The sequence below is a fragment of the Pagrus pagrus genome, assembly GCF_965226575.1.
Source record: "Pagrus pagrus genome assembly, chromosome: 14".
NCBI classification, from domain to species: domain Eukaryota; kingdom Metazoa; phylum Chordata; class Actinopteri; order Spariformes; family Sparidae; genus Pagrus; species Pagrus pagrus.
Window position 1 is genome coordinate 11,702,108 of NC_140198.1, and position 17,722 is coordinate 11,719,829.

The window sequence follows — 17,722 nt, forward strand, 5'->3', positions numbered from 1 at the left end:
ACACACTTTCATGCTTGGTTTGACATTATTTTCTCTTAACCTACATAGGCTTACAAACCACACAGTGTTTCGTCAGTTTATTGGTTTTATTGAATTCTAAAAACATGATGAGAAAGTGAATTATTTACAAAGGGTGTGCAACAGAAAATATTACGTTTTCCTCGATGAATGGGAGAGCCAGTCAGCTCTACTAAATCCAAATGATAAGAGAAATGTTTAACAAACATCTGGGCGTTCAATGCACGTGTGCTTGCATTTGTGTTTGTTTAGTTTAGCGTTCATGCTTGGGTTTTGCCGTCCCTCCTCTCAGGAGGTGTCGTGGGGAGTATCCAGCGATAGCAGTCTGAGAAGCTCAGGCTCTTGTCCACAGCACAGCTGGTGCAGTAGACGATCCCCAGAGCCAGCATCACTACGAGGAACACACACAGAGGCACCAGCAGGGCCACCAGCAGCCAGCTCTTGTCATGCTTCCGTTTACCGTCAGCAGATCCCTCTGCTGTGCCGCTGACATCCTCTGGACTATCCGTCTCTGATCCCTCCTTAGTCCCGGTGGCTGACCCCTTTCCACTCTCAGCTCCCACCCCATCACTAGCTCCTCTGCCTCCTGTCTTAGCTTCAGCTTCGTTATCAATTTCATTACCAGTGCTGTCTCTTTGCGTCGGGGATGGGGCTGTCTGGTATCGCCTCGGTGAGAGGGCATCCCATTGGTTCAGGTGGTTATCTGACCCGTGAGCCATGTCAGGGGAGAGCAAGTCAGGGGCTTCTGTCAGCCAGTCCACGTCAAAGTTAGTCTCAGCCTCAAAGTTCGGGTCCGGGGTGAAAGAGGAGGACCAGGGGATATCATGGTGAGGGTTCAAGTCTGGTATGTGAGCGGGGTCGCTGGGGTCAGGGGTCAGAGTGGAGTATTCTTCGTCGTCAGGTGAAGGCTGGCAGGAGAGTCCATCTGACTGCAGGTCGTAGCCGTTGTCGCAGTAACACTGGTACCCTCCCATGTAGTTGAGACACTGCTGCTGGCAGGGCGACTCCCCCACACACTCGTCCACATCCACACACTCTCCCTCACTGCCCAAATTGTACCCAGGGTTACACAGACATGTGAAGGACCCCACTGTGTTCTCACAAGTGCCTTCACAAGTGCCTTCATCGAGGCACTCGTCGACGTCCACACACTCACCCTCGTCATCCTGCTGGTACCCGGGGTGGCAGATGCAGTGGAAGGTGCCTGGGATGTTGACACACTCTTGCGGACAAGGTTGCTGTTGACATTCGTCTACGTCAGAACATCTGCGGCCATCTGGACCCATTTGGTAGCCCGGGGGGCACGTGCAGCGGATGCCCCGTGATGTCTCCACACAGTTGTACTCACACCCCATCTCCACACAGACCTCCTTCATGTGGGGCTGCTCGGTGGGACCGGCGGAGTCAGAGGATAATTCAGGGTCAGAGTCAGTTTCGCTCAGGGGGTCGGGTTTGCAGCTGTAGCCGTCCTCATCTATCGCGAAGCCCTCAGAGCAGTAACAGTAGTAGTCTTGGTCTGTGGTCTGACAGAACTGCTCACATCCGTGGTCCCCGCTACACCAATCCTGGTTCTTTGGAGCAGCACTGGACGAGCAGAGCGGGGCATCCCTGGACCAGCCCACCGTCTCGTCATCTCTCTCCATGCACAGCACCGTCTGCTCAGCTGGAGCATCTGGATCCGAGCTGTCTGCAGGGCAGGGTAGAGTAGCTACAGACCCGTAAGGCACGTGAGTCAGCAGGGTGCTGACAAGGTGAAACGGGGTGGTGTAAACAGCCGGGCCGCTTCCCTCAGCCTCCAGCGGCGGACACATGCCTTTGTAGTTGTACTGGCAGACGTATCCATCCAGCGGGAGGGCGCAGGAGCCGTCGAGCCACTTGAAATTGTCACTGCTCTCCCGCCCGCTCTCAGAGGTGTGGACGGTCATGGCCACACAGCGAGGGGCTGCACAGGTCCCGGGGGAGTCTTCGCGGAGCCAGTTGGTGAACTGGCCATCTTGGTCTCCTGTTGGAAAAAAGACAAGGAACAAGTCAATAAAGAAGAAATTCAGTTTGATTCTTTTATTTTTTAACTACATGCAATTTCGTTTCTAGTAATTAATTGGCTTTTTCAGATTGTTGTGACACATTAAAGTGAAAGATTATCATGATTAATAATGCTTTGTGCTGATGCCTTTATGTGGATTTATCTATTTGTCTTTCAAATTAGCTGATGGCATAGATGTAGAAAATGGAGACAATCCTGGAAAGAGTCTGTGCAGTCTACGCTGTGCTGTCACCCTATTCATTGTTATCTTTTCTTGGTGTCTTTCTTGATGCTACCACTGGGAGTCACCAAAGTCAGATATTTTAGTTCTACACACACAGGCTTTAAAAACACCACAATTATCTTGCTCATATTTTTGTTACAATAGTTTTCCAATGGTAAGATTTGGAATAATGTGGTTGTAGTTTTATGGATCAGTTCCCCTTTTATGTACATTTTGGCAGGCCTGACACTGTAGTGCACTTTCCCTTACACTGTAAAGTTTAAAAGCTGACTTTACTTTAAAAAAAGTCAGGAAACCGATTATTTCAGAAGAACCAAGTAAAACAGACTATTAAATGTAAGTTGTATGAGCTGAAAGGTTTTAAAAACTTAAAATTATGAGTCTACTCTGCTTGGTAATTTTGAGGCAATCGGTTTTCTTTAAGTAAAGATTTTATAGTGTAGTAAATACTAGAAAATGTATAACAAATACAGCTGAAGGACCTGCGTCATTATTGTGTGTATGAATATAATAAGGTTGTCCACCAGTCAGCACAGTTGTTGCCGTCTGGCAAAAGATACAGAAGTATCCACTGCCGTACCACCAGACTACAAAGCAGTTTCTTTTCTAAAGCCTATTTTGGACTTGATTTGTCGTTCAGTAGTTTGTATAGTTTTTTGTTTTTTGTGTGTCACACAAGAAACTACAACTGGAGTTTTGTGACACAGTCATTAGTTGTATGACGACAAACTAATCTTGAAACCAGGGCATTATTTTTCTGAAAAGCCACACTGATTCTTCAAAAGGGCTTATTTCAATGCTGTGAGCACCACAAAATAACTTCCATTCACATTCAAAGTATTGGGAATGAGAAGGAAGAAACCTCTAAATCAAACCCTGGCTCAATAAAACCCAAATTAGCTGCATTGCTAGATACCACGCGGGATAAGTGAGAAAACATGTTATTTTTATAATTAGGGTAAGCCAACCCTATAAATCATGTCAGATGGAACAAACGCGGCACGTAACTCTTGAAAATTTAAGGTCTTTTTTTAACTGAAAACCATGGCAGACACTGTGAGTGATAAAAAGCCCATCTGGTTTTTAGCAGGCGACGTTTGTGTAATGGCTAAATCAGGTTGAGGGGTAGCTGTGAGGTCAAAAGGGGATTGAACTTCCCCTGTCGCGCCAGCTCCGTCTCTGTGAAACAAAAGAAGTTAATGTAATAACCATCCAGTCGATGCAGAGGTCTGGAGTCTGACAGGGAGGTGAGGGTTGAGGGCCAGCACAATGCTTCAATACCATAATCTTACAGGGATTCAGAAGCTCTTGATACAACCTGTGTTGTAAAAAGTGGAGTTAAAGTCTTAAAGTATCTGATATGACATGTACTTAACTTTTAAAAGTAATTTTCTGGCAATAAATGTATTTAAGTATTAAAAGTAAGAGTAAAAGTACATTTAAATACATTTAGATGTACATATAAACTGTATACTTAGTGTTAAATCAAGCTTTTTTCTGATTAATTAACTGATTTAATGAACGTTTAGGACGTTTGTCACAGATCCACAGATAATTAACTAAAAGTATATAAAGTTAAATAGACCTAAATCCAGTTTAGTTCTGCATGTGTTAGTCTATAAACACTGCCAGAACCAATTTAGTCAAGTAGGTAATTAACTGACAAATGGATCCTTAAACAGATTTAGCTGAAGTTATAGTGACTCAGACATTTTCCATTAGATCACAGTCAACTCGAGCGCAGTGATCTTTAAAAGCAGACTGGTGGAGGACAAGCTTGAATGTTTAATTGTAAGAATAATTGCACAGTTATGTACCTTTCCCTAAATTGGGGCAATTTGGTCTGACTCACTGCTGAAAATCAACTCAAATGTCTGATGTGGTGATGATGTCAATATTTGGAACAATGAAGGGAGACTTTGCCTGTGACCCAGACGAATCCTCTGAGAGGTCTGGTGGATGAACACTGGCGTGGAGGTCTGTGCAGCCCGATCCAGAGGCGAAGCCTCGACCTGGCACCCTGCGCCTCGATAGCCGACAGGAGCTCATGGACCACACCCGCTGCCTCGTGGGTATGCATCGTTGCCAGGGTCCCACCTCGCTCCCTGCAGCTCCGCCCAGCCTCCCTGAAGGATCTCTTCTGGAGGAAGACAGTGTAGCATCCATCCTGGTGGCAGAGAGCGTCTCTCTCGGCCAGCTGAGCCCTGGCTGCTGGCTGCTCCCCCTCTGTGTCCTTCAGCCTCTGGCCGCGGCTTTCAGGAGCCAGACAGACCATCAGCAGCCACAGGACACACAGGAGACTCATGCTGCTGCAGCTGCTACTGCTGCTGATGGTCTTTTGCATCCTCCACCAAGACATGAGGTCAAAACTAGGCCAACATTCAAATGAGAACCACAACCTTACTGTCAGAATAAATAACCTGATAAAGGAAATAACTCGTTTTTCAAACAAAACAGTCAATTTAACACTTGCAGCTTGCCAGACTTCTTATAGTTTTCTGTCCTTTTAGTGGATTTAAATAAATTATATGGACTAACTGACCTTTTTACTTGGAGTAATCTGAGGCAGATGAATCCAAATCTGACATTAGATTTACCTTGGATTGCTCAAGAACTTAGACAAATAGCCCTACAGTGCAGAATTAGTCAAACTCCACTTTATATACAAACTGTCAAATTTCAACAGGTCCTATATGAAACCAACAGAGACCAACACAGTCCAGTGGGATCCCCTAGAAAGTCGAGTTGATGTCCAGCACAGTCCAAATTAAAGTCCAGTGAAGCAGGGTCCAGGGTTCAAGGTGTTCAGCTAAGTCCAAAAGAGTCCAATAGAGTCCATAAATGAATCTGATGAATTTCAGTGACAGAAAGCCTCTCCTGTATCTGATCCTGCTGGGGCTTTCTTGCCTCTGCAAAGTTGGCTTTCTGACTGAACCTCAGAAAGAGGGAGAAAGATGGGGGAGGGTGGAAGGGGGGGGAGGCTACGTAGAGGAAAAAGAATTGTGTGTTTTTTGAAGAGGGGGCTGGTGAAGTGTGCGAGTGTATAAGGGAAGGCTGGAGGGGTTGACGGGCCGGGGAGGGCTGGAGAACTGAGAAACCCTCAGAGAGTTATGAAAACCATACGGCACCATTCTGTCCCCCCGTCTTGCCTATGGCTTCAGACGCACACACATGCACTCTCATGCACGCACACATCCTTCAAGCGCCGCACAGCATCCACAGGAGTGGAAAGTGTTTGTCAGCTCTGTGAGATGCAGAGATCTTCTCCCCCTCCTCCTCCTCCTCCTCCTCCTCCTCTCTTTTTTCTCTTCCACCTTGAAAATTTCTCCTGTTTTCTCTTTTCCCTCGTTATTTTTGTCTCTTTATTATCATTCTTTCCTTATCCCACTCTTTGCTCTCTTTTGCTGCCACCGACCCCCTTCTTCTCTCTTTTTCTGCCACACCAGCTAGAAGGTTTTACGGTCCAATGGAAACATTTTAGTATGGAGCAGGAATACCTGCAAGAGTTTCATTCTTATGCTGTTATACAATAACTTCACATGGGCACAGATGTCTAAGCGTAAGTGCTCTTCAGTGTGTATGTGGCTACCACTCGGGGGCATATGGAGGAGAGGAAACAGGAAATGCCAGATGTGCATCAGCCTGACCTCTCAGTAGCTGGGGAGCATGAGTGTAGACTTGGGGTACCTCCGCTGCCGTCACATGATCCGTCCGCCATGAATGAGGCGAGGTTTGGATTTTTCCAAAGAAAAATAGGATCATTTTCTTTTTTCCTTGTAGCTGGAGCCGGTAGCTGTGATTCTGAGGAAGCCCTGATGGGAATGTTGGACATTTAAAGGACAAACAAATGGGCGAGAGCGTGTAAATCAAGGTCTGCCGCACACATACAAGCTGAATTATTGAACAATCTAAGCAGCCTAAGTGGAAAATTGCTCGGGCAAACAATAGCCGTCCGCATAAACGCTCATCACGTTTTCTCAGTGGAAAGTGTGACCTGCCACAACACAGTTTTGGCAGCTTGATGTCATTATCGCGCGCTGCAACTTTCGGCGGAACGGCTGTTTAACGCAAAATTAAAAGTGACAGCGACGTCTCGGCAGCTGTGGCTCCTCAGCACGGGATGATGAGATGGAAAAGTCACGCTGTATCAGTTATTGGCCGCATCAGTGCGCGATGGTGCATATGTTCTCTCTATGTATAGCAGATGAGTCGGCTGGCTCTACGCTGTGTTGGTTTTGGCAGACAGAATATATACAGTATAACTATTCAGCTGTCTTTTCCAGTTATGTAACAACCGTCAGAACCAGAGGGAGGACAAACATAAAACCTCAGGATCCTGGAGAACCTAAAGAGCCTTTTGGTCTTGTTCCCCCACCCCCTTCTCCTCCTCCTGTCTTCTTCTGAGTTTCTTTTTCTTGGACTACCCCCATCCTCCTCTCTTCTCTGTCTCCTCTCTCCCTTTCCTTATTATTCTTTCATCCCCCTCCTCCTCTTGCTTGCATCCTCTTGCTCTCCACCCTTTCCTTATCTTCTCCTTGCTACTTGCCTCCCACATTTCTCTTTAAGTCCAATTATCCGGCCTCCAAAGTCAGCAATCTCTCCCCCAGAACTACATCTTCTACCCCAAAGCTCCCACTCTTGCTCTGTTTATTCTATCATTCGGCCTGTTTAACCCCTCCCCCTGCACAGACGGCCACGCCCCCAGAGACGCATACCACAAATGTAATTGATAGAACAGACAAAACTTCTCCTTTCCACCGTCCTGCACTCCCAATTCCCCTCTTTCACATTAATGTACTTACAGTACCTCAAAGCCGCTCTATCTCCCAACTCAAAGACCTCTAATGGAACAGACAGATCTCCTGATTTTTAATTCCCTGCCTCCTAGGTCACAGCCTACCTTCTACATCCTTGACTCCTAGCCACTTGCCACATATCATGACTGGCTCCGATACGCTCTCAGCTTCTAGCTCTCCATGCAGCTGAACGGTTCCTTCCAGCTCCAAAGCTTCTCCATTTCACTTCAACCACATTTTCTTTTTGCATGCATATTTTTGCAGAACAGCTTTTCTGGATGTGATGTTCTTATGTGGCCATCAAAGCTTTGGGATCTGGATTAAAAGCACACTCTTCCCTCACTGAAAGAATATGTGCCCTGCATTTAATGATGACTAAGGGGCTTGGCTATGCGAGAGAAGAACTACTTTGTAAAAGACACAAAAAGTGGCAGAAATGTTGTAGTCCAAGTGGTGTGCATCGCTGCTTTGCTTGATTAGTGTAAATCCTCTGAAGCGTGGCACAAGCCACTGGAAAGAGTGGGGGTGCGTTCTGAATCGCTTTTCTCTTTACTTTTAGAAAGTACTGCAGCTGCCCTTACAAAGTACATACTATTGCATGCAGTATGCATACAATTGGGGCTTACTTCTTCATCGCGACAGTGCGCCTTGAGCTTTGACCCTCTTGGTCCTCTATCTGTCACAAAGAACGTACTTAAACTAAATAGTTAGAATGCAGGGTTGGTTTCAGAGTGCAGCAGTGGTGTCGTCATGTTCTGACTGAAATATCCATAATACCCCCAAAATGCAGAAAACAGATTAAGACTAAGAGTCCATAGCAATGCTAGCATCTCTGTTAGGCTCTAGCCTACTTAGACACAACATTGCTTTGAGCTAAATGCTCAAATCTAAATACAAAAATTAGCATGCTAGCATGGTTTCACTGACAATTATAACATGCTAAGCAGGTAAATATTTACCATATCCATCCCCATCTGGGATCATCCCTATGTTCCCTGGGTCCTATGTTCCCCACTTTGTATGTGACCGGGGAACATAGGACCTTTTTTTGGAAAAAGGGTACTATGTTCCCCGCTGTTACGGTTAGGTTAGGGTTAGGGTTCCCCGATCGGGGAACATAGGACCTGGGAAACATAGGTACACTGTTAGCATGCTAACATTTGTTAACACTAAACACAAATGTGCTTTTTGTTGAGGATGAAGTGGAACTATAAGTATAAAGTAGCTTAATACTCAAGTATGGGTCATTGGTTTTGCAGATAGTGAGTGAATTTGTTTGGATGATGGTGCGAGATGAATCATGAAGGGACTCATTCAGTGCATATTGTCATTTTTGTGCAATATTATTGAAAATGCATTTCTTAATCTACTGTGTGTAATGCTGTATATGACCATGGCATTTGTGGGAAATAGAGATCTGTTCTTTTATTCTGAGAGTTTGTGGATGAAAAAAGCCTAAATCATGTGACTGTGCAGGACCAGCAGTCTAAAAAAAGTAATACATTTTACAAGAGTCACACATTTCTCTGCCACTGCTTTGATAATTAAAATGTTTTGTTGACTTTAGTCTAAATTAGGACTGCAACTGGTCCCGATTTCACTGATGTCACGGACGCTGTATTGTTATTTTCTCGTTGTCTCGGGTCATTCAGACTTATTGGAGTGCTTGCACCATATCGAATACAGCAGGAGGACACGTCAGTTGTTCATTTTTCCCGACCGCTGGTGTCTTATGTCCCACACACACATGAACACACGCACGCACGCACGCACACACACACACACACACACACACACACACACACACACACGCTGAAGCAATTAGCTGCGGCCTTGTGGTTAAATAATGGAGTGTAGGCATTTCTGGTGATTTCTGTGGAGTGGAGGAAAAAGACGATACTTTTATCCACTTCTTCTACAAGGTCCATATGTTTCATCTCTAATGGCAGACATGAATGCCCTCCTTCCACACCCAGACTGTCAACAAAGCTTCACCGCAAATATCTGAGCAGACTCGGGTCGCTATCGTATGGTTGTGCCCAGAAGGAACAGTTCAGTCGACAATTACTTCAGCCATCAACTTAAAGAGTTTGGACGCTAGCTGTGAGCTAGTTGCCGCAGCGAGTCTCTTCAAGCCAGGTGACCTTTATTAACCTTTATTTAACCTCGGAGTGGTTTACTGACCATGCTTTTCAGCCATGTTCTCATTCTTCCATGCTCAGTTTCACTCATGTTCACACCTGGGAGCAGCCCAGCACAAACACAGCCTCCTACTGTTAGCCGCTGATTAGCTCCAGTGGAACAAGATTTGGAGATTGCGAGCTGGAAACCACTAGGACAGGGTGAGCGTTTGGAAAATCTAATTTGTAGTTTTATCTTCTTACTTGGCTGAAAAACAATATGTAAGTCTGTCTCATTTAGGAGGAATTCTTTAAAGGTGCACTTTGTAGTTTTGAAGAAGAAATTGTAATCAGAAGAGAAAGGTCTTCAGTGACTGATGTTCTTCTAAACAAACTTAATAAACAAACTCTCTTTGTTTTCATGACTGAATAAACTACATAAACAAACTGACCAAACACAATTTCATACTGTTTTACTTTGTTTATATGTGGCGGACCCCGCCACCTTTCTAGCTTTAAACAGTGTTCTGGGGACCTTATTGTCCTCTGAGAGCAGCTTGTTTAATCACTTATGCGAGTTTGTATTATTACCTCGCGAATATTGTAAAAATTAAAAGGCTGAGTTTGAATTCCTTCTCCAAAACTACATAGTGCCCCTTTAAAACTGGCGAAAAAATGGAAATTCGAACACCGTTGTGTGAACAGCTGCTACTGAATTTGTCAGAAGTCATATGGTAAGTTTCAGACAAACATGGCTGCTGATGGAAACTGCAGTGACAGAGCTCTTTCTATCCAAAAAACATTTTTCAAGCTTTGGAGAAAGGAGAAGAAGGAAGAAAAAAAAAAAAAAAAAAAAAGCAGCATGACTAGCAGAAGGCTCGGGTGACACACATGCACGAACGTCTGGAGTTTGCATAAAGAATCGCACATGCACAAACAAACCTCAGATAAACAGCGAGCGAAAACAGCAGAAAACTGTTAGTGTTTAAAAAAAACTGCTGAGAGGCAAGAAAGAAGAGAGATGGAGGGAGCACCGAGAGACGACAGATTATTCCTTTACCAGATGATAGGCTCAGCTTTTCCATCCACACACACACACACACACACACACACACACACACACACACATCTTACACTTCTTTGTAGTGTCTTTCATGATGCAGTCATATTTCTCCACAGACATTTGCGTGCGTGTGTCAGTGTGTGCGCAGCGGTAAATGCATTAACAATGGGAAGAAAGGACTCCACAAGAAAGGGACGAGGAACAAAGACTCAGGCCCACAGCACTCGTCTGCCTTCTCTCTGCACCGTTTCCTCCTTCTCTCTCAGGTCTTCTCCCGTTCAAACTTTACATTTTTTTACCCCACGTCACCCTCATGTGACCTGCCTTGCGCCTCTCAAAAAAAACCCAGCCATCCTGAAAAGAAACAGCAGAGAAACAGTAAACTACCTGACTCAGCGTCAGTCACAGGATGTAAATCATCCCCTTAACCACAATGCTAAAATCTTCTGCAGACCAGCTATGTGCAGGGAAGTTGTATAACAGCCTGATTCTGCTGTCTTCATTTCACATTCCCCCACCGCGAAGCAGAGGTCACCTGGTGCTCTCGGAAGGTGGTCGCCAAATTGCAGGTCGTTAGACTCGATCTCGATGTAATTCACAGGGAATAACATCAGGGAGGTAAAAAGGTTTCTTCTTGCAAAAAGCTGCTGTCAAGCTCGATCCAAATCCCCAAACTCTCAGCGGCCAGCAGCTGAAAACTTTGTTGTACTGGAACAACCCCAAGCATGACTGAGTTGAGATGCATGAAAGCGAAGCGGAGAGCGAGCACGATGACAAATCAGCCGTCTACCCTCGAATAAAGACGGATTTGAAAACACCCTCCTTAATCTCTTTAATCACACTTCCAACATTTGACAGCGCTGAGCAGAACATAAACCCCAGTTTGCGACCAGGTTTGTTGAAGTTGCTGCTGTTACACACTCGCCACTCAAACACACAGCACACTCTGGTCCGTAGACACAACAAGTTCAAGGAACGGGAACATGTGAAATGGGAAGTACGCTTATTATTCGCTCAATAGCAACCAGTTAGCTTAGCTCGATAAGACAAGAAAACATAAGTAAACTGCTAGCCTGGCTTAGTCTCTACAGCTCACTAATCTGTCTTTGTCAGATGACGTATTGCTTGCGTTGGCTGCAGTGCATTGTGGGTCTAACTGCCATTTATTAATTAATTAACTAATTAGTTAATGATAGACAGTTTTACTTTTTTAAAAAGTTTTGGTCAGAACCTGGCTAGCTGCTTCCCTGTTTCCATTCTTTATGCTAAGCTAAGCTAACAGCCTGCTCGGTGGAATCTTATAATTCTCAGCGAGAAAGCAAAAAAAAAAAAAGTAAATCCCACAACAATCCCCACAAAACTAGCAAAATGTAAAAATATGGAGACCAGACATTAGTTAATATGAATCTACTTATCTTCCCTGGTTTGGGTCGTAAAGATAAGATTTCTATAATTAGCTCATCTGTCCGTCTCATAAATCTTAATGGTCTGACGCGGCCTTTCACCTCTCAGTCCTAAAGCTTCACTGTTTCCACTGACCCTGAACCTCCTTTCTCAGCTCTGCTACTCCACATTCTGATTTTCCTTGGGGACGCACTAACGTTTCCCCCCATCCTCCCCTTCCACATTTCATTTACTGTTCTCCCTTTATTTTTCTCTTCTCTTCTTTTCTCTTGTTGCTTCTGGCTGTAACTGCCTTTCCTCACAAGTCTGACTCTCATCGCCTTATTTGTCCGAATAATGTGACTTTACATAACTGTCCCTCTCCACTTGGGTTGTTTTTGTGTGTTTGTTGGCTTCTGTGTCTGTGTTGTCTGCGTCTGTGTCTGCATATGTGTCTGTCTCCTCCGCTGTCTTCCCTTTTCACTCATTCGCTTTCACAGCTCATCTGTTTTTCTCTGACACACACACACACAGACACACACACACACACACACACACACACACACACACACACAGCTCTCTCTCTCTCAGCCAGGGAAAGTTGTACTGGTGTTGCGTTACAATACAGTAGGAAATATTTTCGACCATGCAGGAAATGTCTGAAGTGTTAGAATCGTTATTTTCTCATGCACACACACATACATACACACTGCACACACACACACATATAAGCTATGAATGCACACACTCTCTTTGTATAAAAATACTTTTTTATTTGAAAACCCAACACACAATGAAATCCACAGTGAAAAAAAAAGAAAAAAAAAAAGTAGTTTTAAGAGCGGGAGTGTATTTCATTTCAACGAATCTGGCATACAGACGTTGGAGGGGGAGCCAGGCTGCAGACGGGAATGGCACCGTAGAAGAGGGGGTCTGTCAGCGGGAACAGCAGCACCAGGAACAGCAGCAGCCCCATCATGTATGAGAAGAGGAGAGCCGATCGTTGAGGGTGCTGCAGGGCAGAGCTGATGTCAGGCAGGCCTTGACTGTTGCAGAACGAATGGCACAAAACTGGACCCACAACATGACCTGCAGAAAGAGGTCACAGATTTAAAGAGGCCTGTATTTTAGGTGTGAAAGGGGACACATTATGCTCATTATGTTCATAATTTCATTTTGCCGTACGTCTACAACAGGTTTACATGCTGCAGTGCAGTGTGTTCCCCCACCGTCTGAAACGCTCTGTTTTAGCTCCTGTCTCTTTAAAGCCCGCCCTCCTGAATATTCAGTCTGCTCTGACTGGTCAGCTCACACATGCCTGAGCCAGCACCACTCATAAACAACAGAGCAGCTGTGCTAAATCAATTCTTACGTGTCAAATTAGCTGCCAGGCATAAATTATGCAAATGTGTGACATGGTGACGTAGTGTGATGTCACAAAGTCACAGAATTAAAGGCGGGACTACTGACGAGAAAAACTAAAAAGCATGATATGTTTCCTTTAACAAGTCATTGTGCTGCTCAGTTCCTCTCTCACCAGTTCTCATGAATATGAAGGCAGTAAAAGCACCGAATACAGTTGTGTACAAGAACTGCATCCCTGCAACAGAAAGAAAAAAAACATTTTTAATTCCATAAAATGTGCGACACTGACGATCTTCCTCTGTTAAATCAGAGTTACAGATTACCTAACTTCATTTAACTTCATTGAATAAGGTTTATCTGCTCGGTTTGTAGGCCACCTGACCTTGAAAGCTGCAAGGCCAATGTTTTCATTCTTTAGATATCCAATTTCTAGAAATATTCTCCTGAAAATAAATCTAATTATGTGTCGTGGAATCTCACATTCTCCTGTTTTTCTTTTTCTTACATGCCGAATATAATGTGACAGATTGTACACGTTACTGCCACTTATTGTGAGACACAGTAACACATTATATTCATAGCTTGTTAACAGTCAAACAACTATAAACTAGTTTAAGTAACCATAAATGTACCATTTATTAATGATGGTTATTATAACATTTTGATGATCATGCTTCTAAGAATTGTTTAAAATGCAGTTTAGCAGTGTGCTGGATCTTCTTTTTTCAGGACTGAGGTTTTACTCTCCAGTCCAGCTGCATGTGAGATAACTGTGCAACTGTCTCCTTTTGAAAAATAAGTCCACTGACCTGACACCATGAGGATGACACTCATACTGTCCTTGTGGAGGCGCTGTTGCTCTATGATGTGGTGGAAGTGGGCTAGAATGACACCAGAGGGTAGCTATGAATTGTGGTGAGCACAAATACATTGTCTTTCAAAATGAGGCAGCACGTCAACAAAAAGTTTTCACTCGGTCCAAAGTTAAATCATGTGTTTCATCAATCATTAATCTGTTATGATCATGTCAGCAATGTTGTTAATACAGCCTGAAAATGTAGGTTGCCATACCAACACCAAAGAACAGCGGCGCAGTAAAGATGGCAGCCGTGGGTCCAGCGCAGGGCACCAGCATGGGCAGCATGGCCCCTCTGAACACCAGCTCCTCCGTCACTGGTGCCACCACCTGGTTCCTGAGCCACACTGCATCTCTCACACACAGCCTCCACGACTGAACATCTGGGGACATAAAGTCAAGACTTTATGATGACGTGCACATCAAATGCACGTGAGGACACATGTAAAACAACCCCCGACTTACGAGGCTGAACTCACCCAGTGCAGACTGCAGCTCCCCGGTGAAGCCTTCGGGGTTGTCCATCGCAGAATGAACCAGGGGACCGAGATAAAATACCTGATGTTTGGAATAAAATCAAGTGTTTATTACGTCCAGTGGAGCTATATTAAATGAAGATTAAAGAGGAGGATCTAGACAGCACAGGACACATTTTTCTACGTATGGTTTAATCATGCTCATGGGATATTACTACAAAATGCAGACATTTCATAGAGGCTGTAAAGCCACGCCGTATCGTATTGGGAATGGAAGATGAATCGCTGGAATATCGTTATTGCTTTAGTGAAACATAAATAAAATGCTCTAAGAGGGAAACAGGATCCTGAGAGTAGTGTTTTCATGTGAACACTCGATATTTAGCTGCTTTTATTCTGTCCCGAAACTTCTCAGTGCGATCGGTGATTGCTATTATGAAATCAAATGTGAAAAACAGGTGTTCGTGTAAAGTTAAACTTCTCTAGAAAAGATTAGTGAGGACATAAACATCTGTTTTTGCTTCTCCCTGGCGTACCATGGTCAGTAGCAGTGGCAGCACGGCTGCAGGAACCAGACCTCCCAAACGAACTCCCATCAACTCCAGCACAGATGCATCAACCTGGAAGGAAAGAATGAAGCTTTATAAACATGTTTTTACCCTGAAGCGATTATAAAGTTAAGCCAGTGTGACCCAGGTCTTAACCTCACAGAACACCTTATGTTTGGCAAAGATTCCCCCAGGAGTGAGGACACTGCCCTTCACCTGGACGGTCAGGGTTCAGCTCCCTCTCAGGAGTGTCCTTAAGAGTGATACTGACTGACACTGACCTTTGACCTTCAGTAGTCAACTGTTCACATTTGTTCGAATATCTTTTATTGTAGTAAATAACCACCAGCTGAGATGGATGCAGAGAGTGGCGTGTTGTGTCTATATATACTCACCTTGATGTCAGCCCAGTGTATCCAAGCCTTCACCACTGCAGGTGACAGAGCAGAAACCAGCAGCACACTGGCACAGCGCCGCTTTATCACACTGGGATGGTCCCTAAACACACACACACACACACACACACACACACAGCAACGGTTTAAATACTCGTCTGACAGCCCCGTCTCAGGTCTGCTGCTGAGTCGTATACCTGGGTAAGCTGCTTCTCCAGACGTACAAACTGCCAACGTACAGACAGGCGAGCAGAAGGCAGCTCAGCACACACACCTGACAACTTGTATAGGTGTGCTCCACCTGCGTTATCGGGCCGTGTTCTGGTTCCAGCATGGCAGAACTGTGGGTGTGCTGTCAGAGCTTCAGGAGGTTCCTCAGGTTAGCTGCAGCTAGCACAGGTTCATCATGTCTGACATTTCAGATTAGTAGATCCCACTAAAGTGGAGATCTGTGCTGCAGAGGGAAGCTGATTATCTCTAATACTCAACTGGGAGGAGACATGTGCAGGTGTGTAAACACACACACACACACACACTGTAAATGACCTCCAGTCTTCAACCATGTGGTTGGGACTGTGTCAGAGAGGTTTTAATTCAGATGTGTGGTCCTTTCTTTGACATTATCATCCTCAACCTACAAGTCATCTCTTTTAGGAAGACACTGAAGGAAATTATAGTATAGCAGCACCAGTAGTAGTAGTAGTAGTATTATTACTAGTAATAGTACCAGTAGTTGTAGTAGTAGTAGTAGCACCAGTACTCCAGTAAAAAAGATACTAAATCCAAAGATGTAAGCAACCAACCAGTATTTATTTTTCTTCAACATATTCATCAATATAATTCACCATATCTTCACTTCATAAATATAGACAGCAACATCATGTATACAGTGCGTGATGGATATACAGTAGTGATGTGAAGCAGAGTACCACTTTATCAGCACACCTCAGAAAGCAGCACACAGTAGTCAACGGAAACGGATTCATTTCTGTGAATCAAGCAGGCACGAACATCACAACCATACACATTATGGCTGATTTAAGGCACTCGGGGTCTAACTTGAAATAAATGCTTTAAGCTGGAAAAACCACCTCGAGCACCCTTTGTGTGCACGCCAGAAAAACTCGTTCTAACATCTAAAAAAGAAAACAGTCAAGAACAATATTGCAAGTGGAAAAGGTGGAAATGCTTTCAGGGTTTTATTGAAATAACATCATCAGTTAATAAAACATGCACCCTGTACTCTTAACATTGTGTGTTTGAGTCCAGCTCATGACTACTCACATGTTATTTTTTATAGCTAATATGTTTTGGCACGTTTGAACCAGATATTTTTCACTTTCAGGGTGGAAATGTCTGAAATAAAAATCACCAGAAATGAATTCCAGATCCTAAGCAACTGTAAACGATTTCCCATGAAAGTTACAAAGGCACGTTTCTGCTTCAATTTAGCAGATTTTGACAAGCTCTTGTTGTGGCAAAGAGAACTTACTTTTCATTAAAAAACGAGGAGAGGAAAAGCCAGTGATCAAATACTGAACAAACAGATAAAAACACACAAACACACAAAATACCATATGTGCAATAGATGTACAACAACCTGACATCATTTAAATAAATACAAATCAAAATAATACTATTACGTTAAGACGGACTGAACAGATATGTATGTCGAAGACACGGTTTGCAGCCCATCAGGTTTCCTCATAAAGGATCCTGGAAAATAAAGGCACTAAAAAAAAAACACCCCAAGGCAGTACGGAGCTACAAAAGTCCTGTTCTTTTATCTTGTGTGCAAAAATTATGAAAAAGATTTAAAAAACTTTTTTTTTTTTCTGGGCTTCGGAGGCTCAGTAGTAAAAGCTCTGTCCTCTCTCCTCTCACTGTAGGACACATTTGTCTTTGTTGCTGAATTTTCTCCTCCTCATCTCCAGACCACGCTCCAGACGCTCGTCCTCCTCCAGAGCCCTGAAAACAAACACATTACAATATATACAATCAACTGCTTGCAAATAAGGAATAAATCTATATAAATATTTTTTATGTTTATCCTTTTGCAACATTACAAGCATTAATCTGGAGGTTTCATTTGAAACATGTCAATTTTTTCACGCACATTATACAGTACGTCTACACATGCTCACCCTCTCTCCTTGGCGTCGATGTCTCTGATGATCTCGTCCCGTTGGTTGACCAAAGACACGAGCTCCTGGAGGAGCAGCTGCTCCCTCTGCTGCTGGTTGGACGACTTCTGCCAGTCTGCAGGACAAACAGCAGAACTTTACGTAATGATGCATATAACCATGCACAGCAAGGAAAGGACAGTTTCCAGACTTTTTGTCATGGTTTCAGTTTTTGGTTGAGTTATTTCCTGTGGCATTTTGTATGTTCTCTCTTCATGTGTCATGTTTTGCTTCTCACTTCCTCCCTTTGTC

The 17,722-nt window shown here is 44.1% G+C and overlaps 3 protein-coding genes across 11 annotated transcripts in view; all 3 read right to left on the reverse strand.

The window, feature by feature from the left end:
- Positions 1-77: 77 nt before the first annotated feature.
- Positions 78-5,202, reverse strand: LOC311269321 (uncharacterized protein). Its single transcript, XM_084373398.1, has 2 exons — positions 4,209-5,202; positions 78-2,020 (listed from the first exon to the last, which is right to left on the reverse strand). Exons 1-2 carry the CDS (start codon positions 4,642-4,644, stop codon positions 279-281), a joined length of 2,178 nt encoding a protein of 725 aa, XP_084229524.1. The 5' UTR covers positions 4,645-5,202; the 3' UTR covers positions 78-278.
- Positions 5,203-12,506: 7,304 nt separating this feature from the next.
- Positions 12,507-15,621, reverse strand: LOC311269044 (CAAX prenyl protease 2-like; the record flags this gene model as incomplete). Its single annotated transcript, XM_084373023.1, has 8 exons — positions 12,507-12,736; positions 13,185-13,247; positions 13,822-13,893; positions 14,084-14,251; positions 14,348-14,426; positions 14,881-14,964; positions 15,288-15,390; positions 15,485-15,621. 8 exons carry the CDS (start codon positions 15,619-15,621, stop codon positions 12,507-12,509), a joined length of 936 nt encoding a protein of 311 aa, XP_084229149.1.
- Positions 15,622-16,078: 457 nt separating this feature from the next.
- LOC311268835 (uncharacterized protein) overlaps positions 16,079-17,722 on the reverse strand; it is a 28,025-nt gene continuing 26,381 nt past the window's right edge. For all 9 annotated transcript variants that reach the window (XM_084372735.1, XM_084372740.1, XM_084372739.1 and 6 more), the window contains 2 exons: positions 17,432-17,546; positions 16,079-17,255 (listed from right to left, as the gene is read on the reverse strand). In XM_084372735.1, the coding sequence (XP_084228861.1) occupies positions 17,168-17,255; positions 17,432-17,546 (203 nt within the window). In that variant the 3' untranslated portion in view covers positions 16,079-17,167. The remainder of the gene's footprint in view (positions 17,256-17,431; positions 17,547-17,722) is intronic.